We start from the raw sequence: 25,744 nt of genomic DNA, 5'->3' as shown, positions 1-25,744 counted from the left end.
GACTCCGTCTCAAAAAATATATAAACTAAGACCAGGCAAGGCGGCTCATGCCTGTAATCCCAGCACTTTGGGAGGCTGAGGCAGGTGGATCACTTGCGGTCAGGAGTTTGAGACCAGCCTGGCCAACATGGTGATACCCTGTCTCTACTAAAAATACAAAATTAGCCAGGCATGGTGGCACATGCCTATAATCCCAGCTACTTCGGAGGCTGAGGCAGGAGAATCCCTTGAACCCGAGAGGCGGAGGTTGCAGTGAGCCGAGATCGAGATCGTGCTACTGCACTCCAGCCTGGGCAACAAAAGTGAAACTCTGTCTCAAAAAATAAAATGAAATAAATAAACATTAAAAGAAGCTGTAGGGTATGTGTTTAACAGCTCTTCTCAGAGAGTTGGACCCAGAGCTACCCAGCAACCCAATCAGGCCACCCCCGAATCTCCACCCAGGATGAAACGAAACCATGCAAATGTTCACAGCAGCACGACTCCGGATAGCCCACAGGTGGAAACAGCCCAAAAGTGACCCAGGGCTAGCAAACAGCCCACACTTCTGCCAGGTTTGAGCTGCTTCCACCTGTGGGCTGTCCGGAGTGGTGACAGCGTCACACAGAACGCGGCGCCCCCAGTGGAATATCACTCAGCGATACAAAGGAGTGGACTCAGGCAGCCCCTGCACCGGTGAATCCTGAAAACAACGCTGGGAACAGAAGCCACACACAACAAGCCACTCGGCGTAGGACTCCATGCACGCCACACATCAGGAGCAGGCAAACCCACAAAGACAGGAAATGAGTCGGGCCACCGGGGGCGGGAGCCGCGGGAACGGGGAACCGATCGCGAGCTAGAGGGTTTCTCCTTGGGACGATGAACATGTTCTCAAATTGATTATGGTGAGAGTGACACAACTCTGAATATTCTAGAAACCACTGGACAGTACACTTGAAGTGGGTGAATTGGACGGTGTGTGAAACTGACGCCAGGAAAGCTGTATTTTTTAAAAGCCAGGCTTTTTGGAGCCCTTTTCTGCCATCAGAGAACAAAGGGGACCGTCCATTTGGGGAGCGATAGCTACAACCTGGCCTCTGGAGGCTGCCCCAGCCTCAGCCCTGGGGAGGGCCGCACAGTTACCCTGTTCCCTCCCAGCTTGCAGGGACACACCTAGACTTCTGGGCAATGCCAAGGCCACGTTTGACAGCAACACCCTCCATTCCCGTTATGGGGGCTCCATGGGGGGCTCTCACAGGAGGAGGATTTCCTAGAAAGCTTGCTCTGCAGCCTCGGGGGACCCCACAGCTGGACATGTGGTCCCCAGGGAGGACCCCACAGTTTCCAAGCTGTGCCCCTAAACCTCCACAGACACCCCAAAATCTGCCCAGAGGGTCCCTGCGGCCCATGTGTCGTGGGGGAGTGCTGGTCAGGACTAACGCAGGACTCAGAGACGGGGCCTCAGACTCACGCACCACTTTCGCTCCGAAAGGGGGTGAGGTGAGGGGTCCGGAACCTGGGATCTGCAGCTCCCAAGGGGTTCTTTCACAGAGGGAATTAGAGGTTGTTTTGTCAGGGAATGAAATCGTGTCCTTATTTTCCACTAAGCTTTACTCAAAATTTAGCATTTCCTTAAACTAGAAGATGCCTCAGCCCACAGTGGTACTGGCCACATTGGTGACTCTGTCACTCACGGAAACGGCACGTCCCAGCACAGCAGGATCTAACACCCCAGGACAGGTTACCCCAAGGCCTGCCCTGGCTGCGGAGCCCGCCACGAGCCTCATGCCCACCCTGCCGGACGTCAGAGCAGCCAGCCAGGGAGGAATGAGCCAAGGACAGCAGTGTCCACGCTCGCCTGCCCCTGCAGCCCTCCATGGACACTGGCTCCGAGTGTCAGCCAGGCCTTGTGGGAGGGATGCCCAAGGCAAGGAAGGTGCTGAGGATCTGCAGTGTGCAGGACCACATAGCTCCCAGGAGGCCAGGATGAGAGCCTGGCCCACACTGGAACCCAGACTGGCCGGGGAGTGTCTCGGGTAGGCAGACTGGACCCCTCCATCAAGGCCCCCACTGCTGCCTCAGAATCTGTGGGGCTGGCCTGGGAGGGGCCTGGACACTCCTGTGGCTCCCCTGCCCACAGCCGACCTCCACCAGGTCCCCCTCTGGCCTTACACCCCTGCGGGACCCAGGTAGTAGTGGCCATTGCAGAGAACACAAGTCCTCCAGCGACCCTGGGACCCCAGGGCCCTCTCACACCCCCAGTGCATTGCCAGCACTGGAAGGGTAACCAGAGGCTGAGTTGGGGGCAGGGCACTGGCTACACCATCTCCCCAGCCCCAACCCATACTCCCGGTCCACTCCAGGTTTGGAGCGGGACCAGGCCTCTAGGGGGAGGGAGGGTCTGATTTATCAGAAGGAGACCCTGACCATCTCTGGGGCTCCCCCAGACCCCATGCACCCTCAGCTCCTCCTGCAGGTCCCAGCCCTCAGTTCCTCATGGAACTTCTTCTGAGCCTGCCTCTGGCAGACCCCCACCCCAGCCACAGCCTCGCAGAAGGGAGCTCTCCTTCCCGGTCCTGTCACAGCTGCTGCTACACAGGCAGGAGGGGCTGGCTGCACCCCAATCTGCAGCCAAGGGCCACGGCACCTGGTAGCCACTGAGAACTGGGAACACAGCTGAAGACACTGCCCCCTGCCCCTGCCGAAGGTCAGCAGCACCCGTTCTCACTCCAGCCACTCTCTGCCCTTTCTCAGAGGCTTTGGTGCCCCCGGGATGCTGACCTCAGACCCAAGCCCAGGAGGAGAGAAGGAAATGGCTGGGCTTTCTGGAAACTTCCCCTGAGCCATCACCCAAGGCTCAGGGGAGGACTCAGAAGGCAGGTGGCTCTGGGGCAGACGTCCTGGAGATGCGGGGACGCACAGGACCAGCGGAGGACTCAGAAGGCAGGTGGCTCTGGGGCAGACGGTGGCAGAGAGGTAGCTGATGGCATGTGGCTGGCACTGAGGTGTCCCCTGCACCCCAAAGGGGCCCCCCTGACACCTGGAGCTCCCACCAGGCTGCGTTGTTCCTCTGTTGGATATAAACCATCTCCCAGAACACCACCTGTGGACAAGGTCACTCTGAGATCACAGTGGAGTGAGACAAAAACAGGTCACTGTGCCACCCACAATCGCCAATCACCCCCTCTCTCAGCTAAGATGAGGGGCTGCTTCTTGACCAATCTCCGCATTATTTTGGTGCAGGTCTCCCATGTCCACAGGTGATAGTGACCGAGGTACCCACAAGAGAATCGACCCCTTTCTAACAGCACCTGGTCTAGTGAGCCCCACATCCCTAGACTCTCCCCTCCCTACAACCCACCCAAACCCCAAACCCTCTCGCCCCGTGGTTCCTGGGGGAGTGTCTGCCCTCATTGCAGGGAGGAACAAACCCGGCCCTTCAACCAGAGTCTTCTAGGGGCTTGATTGCATCCACTGTCTGAGACAGTCCTGGGTGTTTGCATACCAACTGCCCCCCGCAGGCGGCTGTGGGTGGGTGTGTTTCTCTCAGAGGAGAATCGGAGGGGACGCCCTGGGGCCTGGGGTCAGGCAACACTCCTGAGAGCAAGAAGGCACTGGTGGGGATCCAGAAGCTCCCAGGCCCAGCCCTGTGGCCTTGGATTCACAGAGCTCAGAACCAGGCACAGACCACCCTGGAGCCCCTTGCGTGGCTGGGGATCCCAGGTCTGGGCTGTTCCCGTCCGGAACTCCCCTCCTCCTGTAGGATTTTGCAGTGGCCACCTCCTCCTGCCAGCAGCCCCTCCAAACACAGAGCAGACGGGGGCACTGGCCCTGACACTCTGGACCAAGTCGGGTCCAGCTGCCAGGGTGAGAAGTTCGTTGTTGACCCCCGTGCTCCAAGGAACCAGTTTCTTTTTCTTTTTGAGACAGAGTCTCGCTCTGTTGCCCAGGCTGGAGTGCAGTGGCCTGATCTCAGCTCACTGCAACCTCCGCTTCCCACGCTCAAGCAATTCTCCCGCCTCAGCTTCCTGAGTAGCTGGGACTACAGGTGCGTGCCACCATGCCTGGCTAATTTTTGTATTTTTTGTTAGAGATGGGGTTTCACCATGTTGGCCAGGCTGGTCTAGAACTGCTGACCTCAAGTGATCAGGCTTCAGCCTCCCAAAGTGCTGGGATTGCCAGCGTGAGCCACTGCACCCAGCCCAGGGGCCCAGTTTCTATCGAATGCTCCTAACAGTCCCATGAGACCTTTTCACAGGGCCAGAAACTGAGGCAGGCAGGCAGGGAGGCCCAGTGCCACCCCAACAGCCGGATGTGCGGTCTCGGGAAGTTTGCCACATCTCTGGCCTCAGTCTCCTCCTCTCGACAGCAGGAGGACAGCGTCTCACAGGGCTGCCATGTGGAATCCAAGGAAAGACGCAAAAAGAGCTGTGGTGTAAATGCAGGGAATGGCAGTGTCAAAACCTAGAAGGGAGGAGCGAGGAACAATGCGTACCCCCCTCACCCCCGCCACAGCAGGACTGACGTTTCCCCCTCTGCAGCCCTTCCCCCCCTTCCCCACAGCCCACCCCTCTCCCTCTCTCTCTCCCCTTCTCTCTTCCTGTCTCTTCTTTCTCACTTCTCTCCCTCTCTTCTCTCCTTCTCTCTCCCTCTCTCCTTCTCTCTCTCTCTCCCTCCCCTCCCACCTCTCTGCTAACCACACCCCCATCCAGGCTCAAATGCTCCTTCCCTTTGCTCCCGTCACTCTGGCCCAGGACACCAGGACCCTGCTCCTATGGGTGTCTCCTGGTCACTGTCTCTGCAGCGCCTCCACACTGGCCTCTGCTGCACTCTTCCACACAGGAATGCACCATAAACCTACTCAGGATGGGTCTCTGCAGTGTGGACACGGCCACTCGGGCTCAGTCTGTGCTGGGATCCCAGTCCCCACTGCTGGCCCAAGGGACCCCAGAGCCCAGGTGACTCCCACACTTCTCCCTCCCTCCCGTGCAGTACTGTGGGCTGGGCCCTCCATTTCCCAGAGGGTTTATCTCCTGACTCTTGTTTCTCTTAACAACCGGATTGGCTCTGGGCAGACCCAAGGGTGAAGTGTGAGGGCCCCTTGGGCTCCTTGTGTGCTGGGTCCCAGGGTGGTCCTGTTCCTTCTGCCCCTGGTGCTCGCAGATGCTCCTCCTGACGTCTAGAAGGCCCCACGGTTCCTCCCTGACCCGCTCACCAGCCTCACTCCCCAGAAGGCATCTCCAGCCCCTCCTTGAGCTCCATCTGTGCCCCGCCCCATCCTTGCCCGGCAGGGAGTTGTGCAGGGCTGACTGACAGGTCCCACTCCCCCAGCCAAGAAGTCCGTGGGCTCTTTGTTCACCACTGTCCTCAGGGTCAGCTTGTTGCCTGGGACACAGTCGGCACTCAATAGATACTTGTGTGGCCCAACATTCCCCCAGACTCCGTGGCTCCTCCCTCTGCCTGCAGCCGTTGTGGTATCCGAGGACCGGAGCTGGTGAACAGAGCTGGATAGCGACAGCCGGACCCCAGACCCCTCCAAGCCACAGACTGTGTGATCCTGGCTCTGTCCTGTCGCCGCTTACCGAGCACCTACTGTGTGCATGGCACCGTGCCTGGTACTCTGGAGCCAAGACAGACACCCAGCGCAGTTTATCTCAAGAAGTCCAACCTCCAACAGAGCAGTCAGCCTGCAGCTGGGCGGGCCGGGGTGCAGCGGAGTCGGGGGGTCACAGGGGTGTCTACAGCCTACGAAAATGTCACAACTCAACAGTAAGAAGACAAATAATCCTTTTTTTCTCTCTCTCTTAAGACAATGTCTCAGCCGGGCGCGGTGGCTCAAGCCTGTAATCCCAGCACTTTGGGAGGCTGAGACGGGCAGATCACGAGGTCAGGAGATCGAGACCATCCTGGCTAACATGGTGAAACCCGTCTCTACTAAAAAAATATAAAAAACTAGCCAGGCGAGGTGGCGGGCGCCTGTAGTCCCAGCTACTCGGGAGGCTGAGGCAGGAGAATGGTGTAAACCCGGGAGGCGGAGCTTGCAGTGAGCTGAGATCGGGCCACTGTACTCCAGTCTGGGTGACAGAGCAAGACTCCGTCTCCAAAAAAAAAAAAAAAGACAATGTCTCGCTCTGTCACCCAGGCTGGAATGCAGTGGCATGATCACAGCTCACTGCATCCTTGATTTCCTGGGCTCAAGTGATACACCTGCCTCAGCCTTCCTCATAGCTGGGACTATAGGCACCACCATGCCCAGATAATTTTTTGCGTTTTTTATAGAAATGGGGTTTTACCATGTTGCCCAGGCTGAAACCCAAGCCCCCCCTTTTTCTTTTTTTTTTTGAGACAGAGTCTTACTCTGTTGCCCAGGCTGGAGTGCAGTGACGCAATCCCAGCTCACTGCAACCTCTGCCTCCCAGGTTCAAGTGATTCTCCTGCCTCAGCCTCTGAGTAGCTGTGCACGCCACCATGCCCAGCTAATTTTTGCATTTTTAGTAGAGATGGGTTTTTGCCATGTTGGTCAGGCTGGTCTCGAACTCCTGGCCTCAGGAGACCCGCCCACCTCAGCCTCCCAAAGTGCTGGAGTGACAGGTGTGAGCACTATGCCCCAACTGAAATAACCCAATTTTTAAAGCGTCAAGGATCTGAACAGACATCGCTCCAAAGATGTGCCCATGCCCGGCAAGCACAGAGAGACTCAGCACCAGCCACCAGGAAATCCATCTCAGAAGCAGCTGCAAACAAAAAGACAGGCGATGACAGGTGCAGACGAGGACGCAGAGACACCGGAGCCCCCATGCTGCTGGCAGGAACGAGTCAACAGTGCAGCCAGGTGGAAAAAGGCTGGGGTGGAGTTAGTGCCACATGACTGTCACTGTCTCCCAGACCTGGGCTACACTGTCTCTAAAATCGGCACGGCACATGGACGCACCTGGCCTCACGGGGTTGTAGGACAGCAGGGACGATGGCCAATGGCCTAAGGGATGAGGTATTTGCCACAAGGCCAGGCACAGGCCAGTGTGGCATCTCATCCTGCCTTTGCTCCTGTTCCCGGCGCGTCCACACCCTCCTCCCCAAGCTACTGCCTGGCCTCCCTCCCTCCTTTTCCCTCCTCCTCCTCCTCTGCCCAATTCTCAAGTCCTGGGGCTCCCCTAGGCTCCAACCTGCTCATTTCTCCCCTCCCACTTTCTGTTTTCTTTAAATAATATTTTTTGCCTTATTTCCAAGTTTTCTTATTTATTTATTTATTTTTGAGACAGGGTCTCATTATGTCGCCCAGGCTGGAATGCAGTGGCCTAATCTCAGTTCACTGCAACTTGCATCTCCTGGGCTGAAGCAATTCTCCCACCTCAGCCTCCGGAGTGGCTGAGACTACAGGTGCAGGCTACCATGCCCCAGCTAATTTTTGTACTTTTTGTAGAGACAGGGTTTCGTTATGATGCCCAGACTGGTCTCAAACTCCTGACCTCAAGTGATCTGCCCACCTCAGCCTCCCAAAGTGCTGGGATTGCAGGCGTGAGCCACCGCGCCCAGCCACTCCCCTCCCACTATTCAATGCCACCGCGATTGGGAGATGCCCCACCCCTTCCACCCAGACACACCATCCCCACCGCGGACACACCCCTGCCCCAGCTGTGCACAGCTTCTCTGCTGAGCATGTTTCATAGGGCAACTCTCAGCCCCTGCACCTGCACCTGCTCCTCCTCCAAATCCCCTCAAAGACAGGACCACCCAGCCCCAGACCCCTAGCCTCTGCCCTACCGTGCAGCCTCCCATCTCCACAGTCCCCACCAGACCCAGCCACTATCTCCACTCCTCGGACACAGGCACCCCTCCCTAGAGGTGGCATCCCTCCCACGACCCCCCGTTTCCTCTCTGGCCCCCCTTTTCCCTGTCTTCACAGCACCAGAGTGACCACCTGAACTCAGCCATACAACTCCCACATGGTCCAGCACCAGTACTCCTGGCATCCACTGTGGAGAAGCGAAGACGTCTGTGCACAGAAAAACCTGGACCTGAGAGCTGGCAGCAGCTTTTTAAATTCACAACATCCCACGCTGGAGACACCCTGGATGCCCTTCAAGGGACAGATGGTTAAACAAACTGGTCCATCCACACCGTGGGACATTGCCCAGCAATAAGGAGGAAAGGACTATTTTATTTGTTTTTTTGTTTGTTTGTCTGTCTGTTTTTTGAGACGGAGTCTCACTCTGTCACCCAGGCTGGAATGCAATGGCATGATCTTGACTCACTGCAACCTCTGTCTCCCAGGTTCAAGTGATTCTCCTGCCTCAGCCTCCCGAGTAGCTGTGATTACAGGTGCACACCACTGCACCGGGCTAATTTTATATTTTTAGTAAAGACAGGGGTTTTACCACGTTGGCCAGGCTGGTCTCGAACTCCTGACCTCAGGTGATCCACCCGCCTCGGCCTCCCAAAGTGCTGGGATTACAGGGGTGAGCCATCCAGCCCAGCCTGGAACGAACTATTAATATAGGCAACACATGCAAGAATCTCCAGCAAATGAGGCTGAGTGACAAAAGCCAGGCCCAAAGATGATGAACTGTGTGATTCCGTTTACAGAGCATTTTGGAAACGACAAAACTGAAAGAATGGAGAACAGCTCAGAGGCTGCCAGGCGGGGGCAGTGGGTGTGGCTACAAAAGGGCAACACAAGGGACCCTGGGGCGCGGGTGCTCCCCATCCTGACCGTGTCCATGTCAATATCCAGTTCCGACATGCCATCAGTTCACAGGATGCTACCTCGGGGGAGACCAGACGAGGGAGACACTGGATCTCTGATCTATTCCTCACCACTGCCTGGGAATCTACAGTGATCTCAAAATAAAAAGTGTAATTACAGAAATACAAAACCTGACTGGGCACGGTGGCTCACGCCTGTAATCCCAGCACTTTGGGAGGCCGAGGCGGGCAGATCACGAGGTCAGGAGATCGAGACCATCCTGGCTAACACGGTGAAACCCCATCTCTACTAAAAATACAAAAAATTAGCCGGGCATGGTGGCGGGCACCTGTAGTCCCAGCTACTCGGGAGGCTGAGGCAGGAGAATGGCGTGAACCCAGGAGGCGGAGCTTGCAGTGAGCCGAGATTGTGCAACTGCACTCCAGCCTGGGCGACAGAGCGAGACTCTGTCTCAAAAAAACAAAACAAACAAACAAAAAACACACACACAAAACCAGATTGTGTTGCTGTTCTGCTTAAATCAGATGTCCTTCCCAGGCCCTAGACAAAATTCAAAGTCCTCCGACCCGGGGGCCTGGAAGCTCTCTGTGTTCAGACCCCGTGCCCTTCTCCCAACTGCAGCAGCCAGAGGGCTCTCTGAACACCAAGCAGACTCTGGCCGTGGCACCCCTGCATGCGCCGTCTCCCTCCTGCAGGCTCTTCCTCCCTCTCTCCACACTGCCGGCCCCTCCCGTCCCTCAGAGCTCGGCTGATTGACCACTCATTGATCCATCCAGCCATGACTTCCGGAGCTCTCCTCTGCTGTCAGGCGCTGTGCCCGGGGATGACCCTGACAGACCTGGTCTCTGCCCCCACCTGCCTCCCCCTAGCAATGCCTCCTCTGCTTGTTTCCAGAAGCAGAGAAAGGAAGGTGACTATGGCTTCTCAAGGGGCGGTCCCAGCACCACCTGCATTGAACAGCCCTGGCTATGTGATCCTCCCAGGCATTTCCGGGCTCCCTTCTGGGCAGCCTAGGTCAGGGAGGCCGGGTCAGGCGACCCAGATGTGCACAGAGTTTGAGACTCGTGACTGGAGTTACGGAGTCGCTGCTCCATCACTTCCCACTTCCGTTGCCTCTCTGAGTCTGTTTCCCATCTGGAAAATGGGGGAGACATGCTTTCCTCACAAGGAGACGAAACAAATGAACAGGGAACGCTCCAGTGCCCGGCCCCACTCTCTGGGCAGGAAAGAACCACAGCAGCCATCACTCAAGTCCATGCCGAGCTGGCGGAGAAGGGCTCAGGACAAGAAAGAAGCGTCTGGGGATCTCACACTGCCTGGATGCTGACCCCAAGGGCACAGGGCCTCCGGGACGGGGTGAGGTGAAAGACCAGCTCTGCCTGGGTCTACTCCAGCCCCAGCCTCCACCAGGCCTGTAGGAATCTGTTGAATCCAGACTATTTTTTTACTCACTGTGCAAACTGAGATCAATCTGGGCACACTTAGGCCCCAGGGAGGATGGACAGGCTCTTATCTGGGGATCTGTGGATGGGTCTCCAGGAACCCGTGAACCCTCAGGAGAGCTACCAACCCTCACGTGTGCAGGGACCAGCGTTTACCCTGGGAGGGGACGCGCAGCTCCTCATGTGTGCAGGGGACCAGCATTTATCCTGGGAGGGGACGCGCAGCTCCTCATGTGTGCAGGGGACCAGCATTTATCCTGGGAGGGGACGCGCGGCTCCTCGTGAGTGCAGAGACCAGCGTTTACCCTGGGAGGGGACGCGTAACTCATCGTGTGTGCAGGGGACCAGCATTTATCCTGGGAGGGGACACGCAGCTCCTCATGTGTGCAGGGACCAGCATTTATCCTGGGAGGGGACGTGCGGCTCCTCATGTGTGCAGGGACCAGCATTTATCCTGGGAGGGGACGTGCGGCTCCTCATGTGTGCAGGGACCAGCATTTATCCTGGGAGGGGACACGCAGCTCCTCATGTGTGCAGGGACCAGCATTTATCCTGGGAGGGGACACGCAGCTCCTCATGTGTGCAGGGACCAGCATTTATCCTGGGAGGGGACGCGTGGCTCCTTGTGTGTGCAGGGACCAGCGTTTACCCTGGGAGGGGACACGTAACTCATCGTGTGTGCAGGGACCAGCATTTATCCTGGGAGGGGATGCGCAGCTCCTCGCGTGTGCAAGGACCAGCGTTTACCCTGGGAGGGGACACGTAACTCATTGTGTGTGCAGGGACCAGCATTTATCCTGGGAGGGGACGCGCGGCTCCTCGTGTGTGCAGGGGCCAGCATTTATCCTGGGAGGGGACACGCGGCTCCTCATGTGTGCAGGGACCAGCATTTATCCTGGGAGGGGACGTGTGGCTCCTCGTGTGTGCAGGGACCAGCATTTATCCTGGGAGGGGATGCGCAGCTCCTTGTGTGTGCAGGGACCAGCGTTTACCCTGGGAGGGGACGCGTAACTCATCGTGTGTGCAGGGACCAGCATTTATCCTGGGAGGGGACGTGCGGCTCCTCATGTGTGCAGGGACCAGCATTTATCCTGGGAGGGGACGCGTGGCTCCTCGTGTGTGCAGGGACCAGTGTTTACCCTGGGAGGGGACACGCGGCTCCTCATGTGTGCAGGGACCAGCATTTATCCTGGGAGGGGACACGTGGCTCCTCGTGTGTGCAGGGACCAGTGTTTACCCTGGGAGGGGACGCGTAGCTCCTAATGTGTGCAGGGACCAGCATTTATCCTGGGAAGGGATGCACAGCTCCTTGTGTGTGCAGGGACCAGCATTTACCCTGGGAGGGGACGTGTAACTCATCGTGTGTGCAGGGACCAGCATTTACCTGGGAGGGGACGCGCGGCTCCTCATGTGTGCAGGGACCAGCATTTATCCTGGGAGGGGATGCGCGGCTCCTCATGTGTGCAGGGACCAGTGTTTACCCTGGGGGGGGATGCAGAGCTCTGTGTCCACACCACACTGGCAGTCCCCCAAGTTTACAAATTGCTGGGCAAAACTCTGCCCCTGCTTCACTGTGAGACCTGGGGCAGGGCCCCTTCCTTGGTGGGCCTCAGTTTCCTCATCTGTAAAGCAAGGGGGCCCCTGGAATGCTGGTTCCATCACGAAAGGCATCTTGGGGCACTGGAAACAATTCTGCAGCCAGAAACAACTTTGCAGCGGTGTGAACTCAACAAATGTGACCCCGTGAGCCTCACCTTTCCCGTCTTTTAAATGGGACCAGAATGCCTTATCTCAAAGCATTATCTTAAGGAATGAAAGACATAACGTCTATGACAAAATGCCCAGCACAATACTTGGAACAAAACAGATGTTTTAGAAAGAAAAAGTGTTTTGCTTTCAAAGGAATTCCCTGGCATTGCAGTTCTAAGTTATCAGACACAGTCAGCCCTCTATAGCTTCAGGTTGCAAGTCCACAAATTCAAGCAACTGCAGATCAAAAATATATTTAAAAACAACACAATAGGCTGGGCTCAGTGGCTCACACCTGTAATCCCAGCACTTTGGGAGGCTGAGGTGGGCAGATCACTTGAGGTCAGGAGTTCAAGCCCAGCCTGGCCAATATGGTAAAACCCCATCTCTATTAAAATACAAAAATTAGCCGGGCGTGGTGGTAGGCACCTGTAATCCCAGCTACTCGGGAGGCAGAGGCAGGAGAATGGCTTGAACCCAGGAGGCAGAGGCTGCAGTGAGCCGAGATCGCGCTACTGCATTCCAGCCTGGGTGACAAAGTGAGACTCCATCTCAGAAAAAAAGAATAACAAAAAAAAAAATAAATAAATAAAAGAATAAAAACAACACAATCAAAATAACTGTACAACAATTAAAATAATACAAAAAAACCCAACATGGTATAATTATTCACATAGCATTTAGGTAGTATTAGTAATGTAGAGATGACTGAAAGTGTATGGGCGGATGTGTGTAGGTTATGTGCAAATACTATACCATTTTCTTTTTTCTTTCTTTTTTTTTTTTTTTTTTGAGACACAGTCTTACTCTGTCACCCAGGCTGGAGTGCAGCGGTGTGATCTCAGCTCACTGCAAGCTCCACCTCCCGGGTTCACACCATTCTCCTGCCTCAGCCTCCCGAGTAGCTGGGACTACGGCGCCCACCACCACGCCCGGCTAATTTTTTGTATTGTTTTAGTAGAGACGAGGTTTCACCATGTTAGCCAGAATGGTCTCGATCTCCTGACCTCATGATTCACCTGCCTCGGCCTCCCAAAGTGCTGGGATTACAGGCGTGAGCCACCGTGCCCGGCCTATACCATTTTCTATGAAGGACTTGAGCATTTGAGGATTTCAGTATTTACAGGGGGTCCTAGAACGAATCCCCTGAAGATGCCAAGGGACAACCGTATGGGCTTTGCAGCACTTTCCAACCGACATCTGGAAGACACTGTAGTGAGTAGAATCGTGTCCCCCAAAAGATATGCCTGGGTCCAAACCCCCAGCACTTTATTTGGAAACAGAATCTCTGCAGATGTAATTAAGTTAGGGACCTTGAGATGAGATCATTCTGGATTTAGGCTGGACCCTAAATCCAATGACAGGTGTCCTTGTAAGAAACAGAAGAGGAGACTAGGTGCAGTGGCTCACACCTGTAATCCCAGCACTTTGGGAGGCCGAGGCAGGCAGATCACTTGAGGCCAGGAGTTCGACACCAGCCTGGCCAACATGGTGAAACCCTATCTCTACTAAAAGTACAAAAATTAGCTGGGCATGGTGGCAGGTACCCGTAATCCCGGCTACTTGTGAGGCCAAGGCAAGAGTATTGCTTGAACCCGGGAGGCGGAGGCTACAGTGAGCCGAGATCGTGCCACTGCACTCCAGCCTAAGCGACAAAGCAAGACTGTCAAAGAAAGAAAGAGAGAAAGAGGAGAAGACACAGACACAGAGGAGAAGGCCACAAGATCACAAAGAAACAGAGCAGCATCTATCCTTATAGAAATGTAGGTATCGGCTGGGCATGGTGGCTCATGCCTGTAATCCCCGCACTTTGGGAGGCCAAGATGGGCAGATCACCTGAGGCTGTGAGTTCGAGACCAACCTGGCCAACGTGGTGAAACCCTGTCTCTACTAAAAGTATAAAAATTAGCCAGGCATGGCGGCATGTACCTGTAATCCCAGCCACTTGAGAGGCTGAGGCAAAAGAATTGCTTGAACCTGGGAAGCGGAGGCTGCAGTGAGCCAAGATCGTGCCATTGCACTCCAGCCTAAGTGACAAAGCAAGACTGTCTCAAAAGAAAGAAAGAAGGAAGGAAGGAAGGGAGAGAGGGAGGCAGGGAGGAAGGGAAAGAAAAGGAAAGAAAAGGAAAGGAAAGGAAAGGAAAGAAAAGAAAACAGAAAAGAAAAGAAAGAGGAAGAGAGGACACAGACACAGAGGAGAAGGCCACAAAATCACAAAGAAAAAGAGCAGCACTTATCATTATAGAAATGTAGGTACTGGCCAGGTGTGGTGGCTCATGCCTGCAATCCAAGCACTTTGGGAGGCCAAGGCAGACGGATCACCTGAGATTGTGAGTTTGAGACCAGCCTGACCAACATGGTGAAACCCTGTCTCTACTAAAAATACAAAAAAAATAGCAAGGCCTGGTGGTGGGCGCCTGTAATCCCAGCTATTCAGGAGGCTGAGGTACAAGAATCTCTTGAACCTGGGAGGCAGAGAGAGGTTGCAGTGAGCCAAGATCATGCCACTGTACTCCAGCCTGGGTGACAGAACAAGACTCCATCTCAAAAAAAAAAAAAAAAAGAAAAGAAAAGAAAAGAAAAAAGAAAGAAACGTAGGTATTGTGCTTGGAAATTTTCCAGTCTATTTTAATGTACTATATTAATTTCATGAACCATTTGACCCAGAGTTTGAAAAATTCTACAGCTGCAACTCTAGGCCCTGCTTGCTGTGACCAAATACTCAGGCCGAGGCCCCAGCCTTAAAGTTTCCAGTGTCAGTGGTCTTGGATGGACCCTGGCATGGGTCAGTTATCAAAGCTCCCAAGAGATGTCCAGCTACAGATGTTCCAGAGGAGTGGTCCTCAACCTGCACTGAACCTTAGAATCACCTGGAATGTTTAAAAAAGAATCCCAGGCCAGGCGCAGTTGCTCACACCTGTAATCCCAGCACTTCAGGAGGCCAAGGTGGGCGGATCGCTCAAGCTCAGGAGTTTGAGACCAGTCTGGGAAACATGAAAAAACTCTGTCTCTAAAAAAATACAAAAATTAGCTGGGCGTAGGGGTGCATGCCTGCAGTCCTAGCTACTCAGGAGGCTGAGGTGGGAGGATGGCTTGAGCCCAGGAGGCACAGGTTGCAGTGAGCCACGATCACACTATTGCACTTCAGGATGACAGACAGAGCCAGACCCTGTCTCAAAAAAATTAAAATAAAAAGAATCCCAATGCCCAGGCTGTACCCAGAGGACCTCAATCAGCACCTATGGGTGGGGTCCGGGCAACTGCATTTTCACTTGCTCTGTCGCCCAGGCTGGAGTGCTGGAGTGCAGTGGCACAATCTCGGCTCACTGCAAGCTCTGCCTCCTGGGTTCACACCATTCTCCTGCCTCAGCCTCCCGAGTAGCTGGGACTACAGGTGCCTGCTACTACGCCCGGCTAATTTTTTGTATTTTTTAGTAGAGATGGGGTTTCACTGTGTTAGCCAGGATGGTCTTGATCTCCTGACCTCGTGATCCCCCCACCTCGGCCTCCCAAAGTGCTGGGATTACAGCCGTGAGCCACCACGCCCGGCCGGGCATCTGCATTTTCTAAAGCAACCTAGATGAAGCCCATGCACAGCTAAGATTAAAGTGAGTACACTAAAGCAGCGTCTCCTGTATCGGAGACACCTGAGCATCTCCGAACACACATTCTGACCCTGGAGGTCGGTGGCAGGCCTGACACCCTGCATTTCTAACAGTCTCCCAGGGACACATTCTTGGCGACTCGAATGTGTAGCCAGACTTAGGAGGTACAAGCCCAGGACTGTGGTTCTTTTTTTTTTTTTTTTTTGATGCGGAGTCTCGCTCTGTCGCCCGACCTGGAGTACAGTGGCCGGATCTCAGCTCACTGCAAGCTCCGCCTCCCGGGTTTACGCCATTCTCCTGCCTCAGCCTCCCGTGTAGCTGGGACTACAGGCGCCCGCCACCTCGCCCGGCTAGTTTTTGTATTTTTAGTAGAGACGGGGTTTCACCGTGTTAGCCAGGATGGTCTCGATCTCCTGACCTCGTGATCCGCCCGTCTCAGCCTCCCAAAGTGCTGAGATTACAGGCTTGAGCCACCGTGCCCGGCCAGGACTGTGGTTCTTAAAGTGAGGTCCCCAGATCAGCAGCCTCAGCATCACCTGAAATTTGTATGAAATATCAATTCCTGGGTGGCATCCCAGGCCCAGAGACTCAGGGGTGGGGCTGGCAATCTGTGTCTTGACACACCTTCCAGGTGGTTCTTATAACACTCAAGCTTGGCAAGCACCTGCATAGAGCAGCAGACAGAGGCACGCCCATGTCCTGCCCAACTCAGACTCCACCAGCAGCAGAGAGGGCGACTCTCGCTGTTTTTGGAAAGCATTTGCACCAGAGAGCCTTCCCTGGGTCCAGAACGACACCATTACATTCATAGGAAGGAGGGAGATGGTACATGTTGAGAAGGAAAAAAAATGTCATGACTAAATCATAGAGACAGGGAAGCTGAGGCTGAGGGAGACGTGGCTTCCAACAAATCTGCAGCCTCGGGCTTGGAATAACAACTCTCACCCTACCACCCTTCCAGACTCCACTCAGGCACTGCCTGCCCCCAGAAGCCGCTGCTGCTCCTGCAGGGACATACACACCTCCCCTGCCCCTCCTCAGGCCCCGCCCTGCGATGCTCCCATTCAGGATCCCCACTGTGGCATGAAAAACCCTCAATTATTCCATATATCTTGGTTTTGCACCCCTGTTCAGACTTCTTATTCTTCCAGGTAGAACACAGGACTCCTATTTCTTGCATTTTCATTTGTTTCTTTCTTTCCAATCTTCCACATTACCGCAAACTCTGTACTGCATACACAGTGAGTGCTCAGCAAATATTTACAGGCTGATTCACTGAGGTTGGACCTGAGCTTTTCTGTCTTTGTGCCTTGAACACAGTCTGAACTGGGCAAATGCTTCTCCAATGACTGAACGAATCAAGCCAAGGAAAAGGGAGCAATAAAAAGACAGTGAGAAATTAAGCAGACTGGAGGGTACTCATCTCTCTGTGGGTCTTTCTTCGTACTTTGCAATGAATGCTACTCATTAAATTGTGGTCCAAAAAGGCCTCCCAGTCATGACTGCTTCTCGTCATTAGAATGGTATCACTCCATGATTCACGGCATTCAACACCATCGTCTTTCTCACATAAAACACTGGCAGTCTCTTAAGGAGCAATGACAAAGCCAACCACAAAGCAAAACTGATCAAGGAATTTGAACAGGCATGTTTTAACGCTAATTGTAAAGTGAGACTGACCTGTGGACATGAGGGTCTCAGGGAAAAACTTCCCTTTAACTATGTCCAATTCTAAGGTCTTGCAATGAAACAGGCATATGAAATAATGATGGTAAACAAAATTACCAAATACTACCGCATTTACTTGCACAATTCATTCATTCCACAAATATTTATTGACCACCACGTGCCAGCACTATTTTAGTCACTGGGCACATGGCAGTGACCAGCATGGACACACACCCCTTCCCGTATGGAGATTACACTCCAGACCAGTGTTGCTCAATAAAGCTTTCTGTGCTGATGGAATGTTCTAGATTTACATTGTCCAATATGGTGGCCACTAGTCCCATGTGGCTGTTGAGCCCTTGAAATGTGGTTGGTCCTGGTTCGTGGCCTGTGAGGAACCCAGTCACACAGCAGGAGGTGAGTGGCGAATGAGGAAGCAAGCAAGTGAAGCTTCGTATGTATTTACAGCCACTCCCCATCACTTGCATTACTGCCTGAGCTCCGCCTCCTGTCAGACCAGCAGCAGCATTCGATTCTCATAGAAATGCAGAGCCTATTGTGAACTGCTCGCACCAGGGATCTAGTTTGCACACTCCTTATGAGAATCTAATGTCCGACGATCTGTCGCTATCTCCCATTACCCCCAGGGGAGACCATCTAGTTGCAGGAAAACAAGCTCAGGGCTCCCACGGATTCTACATGACGGTGAGTTATATTATTACTTCACTATATATTATAATGTAATAATAACTGAAATAAAGCACACAATAAATAGAATGTGCCTGAGTCATCCCAAAACCATCCCCCAACCCTGGTCGGTAGAAAAATTGTCTTCCATGAAACTGGTCCCTGGTGCCAAAAAGGTTGGAGACCGTTGGTCTAGAGGAGTCACCCATTGAGGCAGATGGAAAGAGAACGGTGGCCAGTCTCACTAACTGATACAGACAAATCACTCCTTTGCCTGCCTTCGGCTGTGCACCTATGACCCCTATTATGCTCCAAGAGAACTGAACACACACAACCTATGGCAGGAATACACCTTAGACTTCAGAGCAACTTCTATACATCTTACTAAAGTCTCACCCCAGGTCGGGCACGGTGGCTCACACCTGTAATCCCAGCATTTTGGGAGGCCAAGGCAGGCGGATCGCCTGAATTCAGGAGTTCAAGACCAGCCTGGCCAACATGGCAAAACCCTGTCTCTACTAAAATACAAAAAAATTAGCCAGGTGTGGTGACAGGCGCCTGTAATCCCAGCTACTCGGGAGGCTGAGGCACAAGAATCGCCTGAGTCCAGGAGGCAGAGGTTGCAGTGAGCTAAGATCACTCCACTGCACTCCAGCTTGGGCTACAGGGTGAGACTCCATCTCAAAATAGACAAATAAATAAATTTAAAAAAACAAAAAAATAAAGTCTCCCCCCCAAACCCACCTCCACAAGCTGGGAGCTGCTCTCCCAGTTGACCAGAAGAGGATGTGACCCCAAAAGACACGCACTTCTTCAGGAAGGACTGACAATATGAGGGTGAAAAAATAGGCAGCATGCCAGGTGGCGGCCCTTCCTAGAGCATGGAATCCATGTACTGACTGAGTAGAACCAGGCACATTTCCTTTTTTTCTTTTGAGATGGGGTCTGGCTCTGTCAGCAGGCTCGAGCACAGTGGCACCATCTTGGCTCACTGCAGCCTTGACTTTCGGGGCTCAAGCAATCCTCTCTCCTCAGCCTCCCGAGTAGTGGGACCACAGGCGTGCATCACCACACCTGGCTAATTTTTGTATTTTTTGTAGAGACGGGGTCTCACAATGTTGCCCAGGCTGGTCTCAAACTCCTGGGCTCGAGTGATCCTCCCATCTCGGCCTCCGAAAGTGTTGGGATTGCAGGCGTGGCCCCCACGTCTGGTGCAGGTATAGGCACACTTCTGGTGGCTGAGTGTGCTGGAGGGTCCGGGGCCAGGCGGTCACTGGCAAGGAGAGGCGGTTTGGCTTGAAGAGGATGCCTAGAGGGAAAGTGAGCCCAGCCGTCCACCAAACCCAGGCAGGCCAGGCAGCAGCCGGGAGTGCTCTCCAAGGTCCTGAAGGGACTGCCTCTCTTCTCTCCTCTCCAGACTGGAAGCCAGCACCTGACTCAAGTTCCAGCCAGGACCCCAGTGCAGCAGTGACTCCATCCACCGCGTGGCCTTTCACAGCCAGGAAGCTACCAGCGGGGTAAGTGGCCAACCCACGGAAAGACGGACCAATGTGGAAAATTCACACCAACATCACCCTCTCCTCTAGTACTCACAAGTCTTTTTGTCATCTAAGGACACAAAGGGCGTTACATTCAACATTATTAGCTCAGAGTTGAGAGTTCGTCATATTTAGAGTCGTGGAGGCTTGGGGAAAACAGGAAGAAAAAGTCTTGGAGAGGAACAGCAGAGGCTCCTGCCCCCAACCTCACACCCCACCCTCTCTTGCTCTCTCCTGCTGGATGTCCTCAGAAGAGAAGGGGTCAGAGTTCTCTCCCTCCTTCTCTGTGTCAGCTAGGACTGCTCACTCACTACTCCAGATCGCTGCTGTAGGTGGGTGCTGGTCCTTACTCCCCGGCCAGCTCATCTCAGGATTCCTCATATAAAGCCCGTCAAATGGCCTGAGGACCGACGTGGGTAGGGGTGCTCTTCAGCCACATTTGTTTCTCAGCTATAACTGGCAACAAAAAAACTAGCTGTTTGCTTCTTCCCTTCCCTTTTCACCTTACGGAGCCTTTCACCACCCGCCCCCCAAAGTAGCGGAAAGAGAATCTCAGAGAAAACGCTTTCATCTCCAACTGCTCAGGGCTGACTTCTTGTTTCTGAAATGAGTTTCTGTTGGCATAACCTCTGCACCAATGAACCTGATTCCTCCTAACCTGGGCACTCATTTTAAAAAGAATTCACTTGTCGCATAGTCATGGCCAAGCACAAAGCATATGCCCAATGGGCGTTTCTTTTGTTTAGATGAGAGATTTTTCTCCCTAAAAGGGGCACTAACAGCATAAACGTGTGTTTAAAATGGAAACGAAGCACACTACTGCCTCTAGTCATCTGAGCCTGGTTTACAGGCCTGGTGGAGATTCAGAATCCTTGGCCAGTGCGGAGCAAGCAAGGCCGTGAGGGCACAGTGGCTGCGTTTTGGGGGACAGGGTGGAAAATGTCTCCGGGTGGCAGGTGTTTTGTGCGCGTGTGTGTGCGCAGGCGCCTGGGGGGATCTGAATTCTGACTGTGGGTGTGTGTGATTTGTGTGGGTTGAGGAATCTGGGCCGGTGAACGGGACCTGAGTATGAGGGGGAGAGGCTTGGGCGTGAGATGACTCATATCTTTCAGGGTGTAGGAGGGCTTATTGGAGGGGATAACTTTTGATTTGAGGGGTTCTGTGTACACAGCACCCAAAGGAAAGATCTACCCATACAGTGCAGCACAGGCGTGCATGGTGTGCCTCAGGGGGCCGGGGTCCTGGGCAGGGTGTGGATTTGCCCATCTGTGCATGGGCATTCACCTACAATTCCGGGCCACTGTACACACATGAGAACGAGGGATATAAAGGAGAGGAAAGAACAGGAGGTATTTTTGCACAGGGGCATTTAGACAGAGGTGTACCTAGCAAAAGCCCAGGTTTTGGGACGGCTGTCCTGAGCATGACGCCTGTGGCTCCTCCCAAGCCACACCCACTCAGAGCCTCCACTTCCCAGTGTGGAAAATGGGAATAACAAGAAAATCGCCCTCTAGAGGTGTAAGAATTAAGCGCTATAATTCATTTAACACTTGCCACATGCTTGGCAGACAGTAACTATCTAATGTTGCTATTTATCATCATTTACATGATCACCAGTCTCATGTCTAGATATTGGTTCTGATAATGATCATTGTAAGTGACATGCATTGCCTGGAAACTGTAATGACAAAACTAATGGTAAATAATAATGTATGCTTACTATATTCCTGGCATAGCCACATACACCATTCTCAATTAATCCTCACCCACCTTATAGGTATTGTTATCAACCTTTTGTAAAGAGGAAGAAACAAGCTCAGAGAGGTTAAGTAACCCGCCCAAGGTCACAAAACAGGGCATGTAGGGCAGGGATTCAAGCCTGGGATGCAAGCTGGGGTTGTGACTTCAAGCATGTGTGCCTGTACCCCACACCCCAGGCCTCACCATGCAGAGAGTAGAAGCTCCTCAGCCCCATCAGGGAGGACCCTAAGGGGAGGACACACCTGGAGAAGGAGGAGTTGGCACAGGTGTCCCCAGCTGAAATTCCACACCAATTCCAGCTACATGTGGAATACACTGGCCGCTGGTGCATCATTCCCCAAGTCAGCGCCGAGAGCTAGGCTAAGGTTCCGGAGCTTTGCTGATGGTTGCCCAATATTCCCCCACTTCTTGTGCAAAGGAAAAGTCGGAGTGGAGCTGGGGCCATTAACGCCTTCTTCACTGCCCCTCGGACATGGCTGTCACCACCCACCAGTTGACTGGGAAGGAGGCATGGAGGCCTCTGCCCCATTCCGGGGATCCCCATATCCTGTGGGCTCCCTCCATGGGCTGCCTGGGGACACTCAGTGCCACAGTCACCCCTTTCCCAACAGGAAGCTGAGAGCCCTCCAGAAAAATGGCCCAGATGTCCAGGCCCGAGTCCCCAAGACCAGAAGGGTCCATTCTATTTCCCGTCATGCCATGTCGCCAACCAAAAGGGAGAGCCGGCCATGCAGCTCCCCATCTGCGTCCCTGCCTGGCTTTGCCTATGGGACAGCTGAGAACCGCACACCCCTTGAGAGGATGGTGAAAATCTGGGCTTCTTCCGTGCAATGTGATGCCGGAACAAGGGGGGTTTGGTCCCAGACAGATCAGGGATCCCTGCAGACAAAGGCTGGGACTCCTGAATCACACAGCCCAGGCCTTACTGGCCTCATCTGTAGAATGGACACGATCAGGCAGGACCACAAGGAGGGGAAGGGCTTAGGGGAGCAGGACGCTGAGGGAGCTGGCTGGCTGGAGTGGAGGGCCCAGGGAAGTGGACCTATGGAGAAAAACATCTCTCCCCTTAACCCGTCAGATCCTAAACTCACGGCCAGCCACAGAATCAGATCCTTTCTTCCCCCAAAAGCCACAACATAATCGCTGCTCCTTCTCCCTCAAATGTAAGCTCCATGAGGGCAAAGATCTGTGTCTGCTTTGCTCAGTGTGGTTTTCCCAGAGCCTGGCACACCTGGCTCATAGTAAACATTCCATCAGTATTTGTTGAATGAAAGAAATGATTCCTCAGGACACTGGAGATGTCTGAGGAGCGTGGGCAGAGTGGGGTGCTCAGCCTCACCCCCAGATATTCTCGGGAGTTTCAGAGACGATGAAAGCCCTGGCTCCTCTCTTCCCCATGCCCTGCATGAGCCCAGTCTGCACAGTCCTTCTGGAACAGGCTCAGCTGGGAGCACCTCTGGAGGACAGGTCTGCAGAGCCTTGTGGCCAGAGTCTGGGGGTGACAGCAGCCCCTGGGCTCCAAACAGCCCAGCTGGAAGCGCCAGGCTGCCTGCCTGTCTCAGCCACCCACATCTGCTGCCCGGGCCTCCCTGTGCCTGCACGCGCGCGCACACACATACACACACACACAGGCCCACAGCCTGGAACCAAGGGAGCACCGTCTGCTCCCGCCCGGCCCTCAGCGCCCCAGGGTCAGGGAAGCTCTCCAACCTGCCCCATGAAAACAACAACGGCACAGAAAAGGCCGCCTGAGACCGGGGCTGGTTGACAGGCAAGAGCATTATATAATTAACTGCCCCAGACTCCTCCTCCTCTTCGGGTAATAATGAACCCTGCTTTTCAGTTGCATAAGCCAAAATAATAATTACTCTCCAGCCCCCTGCCACTCCTGGATGTGGCCGGGGAGCAGGTGTTTCCAGCTTTCTTCATGAGACTCGGAGGCAGCGAGCGGGCGGGGAGGACCAGACCACACGTAAGCTCAGGATTTTTATTCCCGGCAGAAGCACAAGTCATCGCTGCACCTCACTCCCTTCCCAGGCATCCATGCCTGAAACAGGCGAGCCGCCCGAGGGAGGCAGGGGACCCAGGGCCTCTGAGGATGAGCTCCCACATGGGGTGGACTGGTCGGGGAAGCCAGTCTGTTTGTTTGGGGTCTGGCTTCCAGGAAAGGACCGGCTCCGTATGTGTCAGGTGCACTGAGGAGTGGATATCGGAGTATCCAGGCAGGCGGGCAGCTGCAGAGCCGGCCAAGGCTCCCTGCACAGAAACCATCTTACAGCAGCAGCAGCAACAGCAGCAGCAGCAGGCAGCTCCCTGGCTTCCGGCCCCGGCTCTGCCCAGAATGTGGTGGCATCTTAGAATGAAAGCACAGACCGATTCCCTTAACTAATGGTGAAAATGATGCAGCCACTGAAAGGCGAGATTCCTGGGCTCTCACTGAGCAGATGGGCCTCCCTCCTCCCTCCAGCAGCCTGCTTCGACAGCTCTAGTCCGCGTCCAACCACCTAGAAGTTTATTGCCTGGCTGTTTTGGTTCGGGTTGGCATCCCCCGCCCCTAGCGCTCCCCATCACTCCCTTTCCCTCCGCTTGGGCAGATTCGGGGCTGAGGAAGGCCCTCGGGCGCCGCAGGAACACTAGAAGCGAAGCTGAGGCCTGATCGAAGGGCGGCCTCCTGGGTGGGGGGCAAAGCCAACAGTGGGAGGGGCCCTTCTCCCAGGCCCCTCTGTCCTTGCTGGGTTCCCCAGGGCCGCGGGCCCAGCCTGGCCCTGCCCGCAGGTCTCCGGCCTGCTGTGTCCGACGCACGGAGGCTCTGCTGGGCCCCGCCTGGCTGTGCCCCTGGAAAGCCCCCAACACCCTTCAGCTGGCACAGGGGCACTGTCCCCACCAGGCAGCGGGGCAACCTGTAGCCAGGAGCCTCCGTGGCCTCCAGGGAAGCCCGGGAAAGGCCCCTGGTGCCCACGGCCCAACCGGAGGGCGCAGCTCAACTTCCCCGGAGATCCACAGAAGGGGTGCGATCGGAAGCAGGTCCCCTCCCGCCCCGGCCCGGCCCGGCCCGCGGCACCTACCTCCGTCCGAGTAGGTCTCGGTCCCGTAGCCGTCCTGCAGCCCGTTGCTCCAGGTCCCTTCGTATTTGGCCCCGTTGCCCGCGCACTCCCGCACCCCGTAGCGCCCCTTGAATCCGTGCGTCCACTCGCCCTTGTACACCCACTTCCCCTTGCTCTCCAGGCCGATGCCGTGGCGCTTGCCCTGCGCCCAGGTGCCCTGGTACGTGTTGCCGCTGGGCCAGGTGTAGACGCCCAGCACCTCGAAGCCGTGGCTCCACGAGCCGGTGTATTCGCCTTGGCCCTTGGGGCCGGTGCAGACGCCATGGCCGTGCGCCTTGCCGTCCTCCCAGCCTCCACAGTAGGACCCTCCGTCGTCAAAATTAAACCTGCCCCCACTGGACATGCATGTAACTCGGTTCCAGATCCCGCAAACGGTGAAAACGGACTCAGGCGATCGACACAGCGGAGTCGCGGCCGCCGGCGGCCCTGGGTCGCGAGCGTTTTCCGGAGGAGAGGAGGACGCGGCCCCGGAGCGCGGTCTCGGGCGCGGGCGGCCGCGGCGCCGGCTCCGGAGGAATTTCAGTCAATCGGGGGCGATTATTCCTTTTCGAGCTGCGCCGCGGAGCCTGACCAGCGTCTCGCGCTCCCGCTGGAGACAGGACCGGAGGGGAGGGGGAGGGGAGGAGGGAGGGAGGGGGCAGGAGCGGCGGCGGCGGGGCCCGCGGCTCCACCTCAGCGGCGAGAGGGCCCCTCGCCGGCAGCCCCGCGGGGAGGGCGCCGCGCCGAGGCCGGGCGGGGGGCGGTTCAGGCCCGGGCCGCGGCCCCCCACCTGCGGCTGCCGCGCTGCGGGCGCCCGAGGGCGGCGGCGGGGCCCGCGGGCGGCGGCGGCACGGGCGGCGGCGCTGGCGGCTGCACCATATTGGGGGCCGCGGGCCGGGCGCGGGGCGGCGGCGGCAGCAGCAATGCGGCGGCTCGGGAGGCGGCGGCGGCGGTGGCGGCGGCGTGCGCTCCGGACCCGGCTCGCGCGCTCGAGCCGCGCGGCGCGCGCCCGCACCCCGCCCGCCCGCGCGCCCCCGCCCGTCCCCCGCCCGCCCCCGCCCCGGCCCCCGCCCCCTGAGCGCGACGGTCCCAAGAGGGGCGCGGCCCGGCAGGCTGGGGCTCGGCGCGCGGGCGGGGACCCTGGGCGCCCCGCCCTCCGCGCCCCCCGCCCCGCGCTCCCCGCCCGGGGCTTCCCCGGGTACCCCGCCGGCCTGTAAACCGGGGTCCAGCCGGGGCACCCCCGCCCCCTCCGGGACTGGGATTTAAAGGCACAGGAACTGCGTAATGGGAAGGCGCCCAGCACCCAGGGCGCCCTCGGCCCCCTCCCGGGAGCCAGGCGGTGAGGCTGGCAGAGGGGGCCCGGCGAGCTGAGCGCCCCTGCCCCTGCCCGCTCCCGCGCGTCGCCCCTCCCGCCGGGCTCGGATCTGCCCCGCCTGCCCCTGACTCGACTGAGGCCCTTTGCAAACCACAGGTGGTTTTCTCCGGTGACAAACACTCTTTCCTTCTTCCTTCCGGGCAGCTTGGA

At 55.8% G+C, this 25,744-nt stretch overlaps 1 protein-coding gene across 3 annotated transcripts in view; it reads right to left on the bottom strand.

Annotated features, from left to right (window-relative positions):
* The window catches only part of JPH3 (junctophilin 3), a 104,737-nt gene extending 79,527 nt beyond the window's left edge, over positions 1 to 25,210 (bottom strand). Inside the window, exons 1-2 of one of the 3 annotated variants that reach the window (XM_033219264.1) lie at positions 24,202 to 25,210; positions 23,090 to 23,640 (exon numbers count right to left, since the gene is read on the bottom strand). In XM_033219264.1, coding sequence (XP_033075155.1) covers positions 23,570 to 23,640; positions 24,202 to 24,583 — 453 coding nt within the window. In that variant the 5' untranslated portion in view covers positions 24,584 to 25,210 and the 3' untranslated portion in view covers positions 23,090 to 23,569. Of the gene's footprint in view, positions 1 to 23,089; positions 23,641 to 24,201 lie in introns of those variants that run through there. The other 2 variants (XM_033219263.1, XM_033219262.1) reach the window with 2 other exon arrangements.
* Positions 25,211 to 25,744: the final 534 nt, after the last annotated feature.

This window comes from Trachypithecus francoisi, unplaced genomic scaffold (assembly GCF_009764315.1).
Source record: "Trachypithecus francoisi isolate TF-2019V2 unplaced genomic scaffold, Tfra_2.0 Lachesis_group10, whole genome shotgun sequence".
Classification (NCBI taxonomy): Eukaryota; Metazoa; Chordata; class Mammalia; order Primates; family Cercopithecidae; genus Trachypithecus; species Trachypithecus francoisi.
The sequence above is the reverse complement of the archived record's forward strand: the minus strand, read 5'-3'. Positions and strand labels throughout refer to the sequence as shown.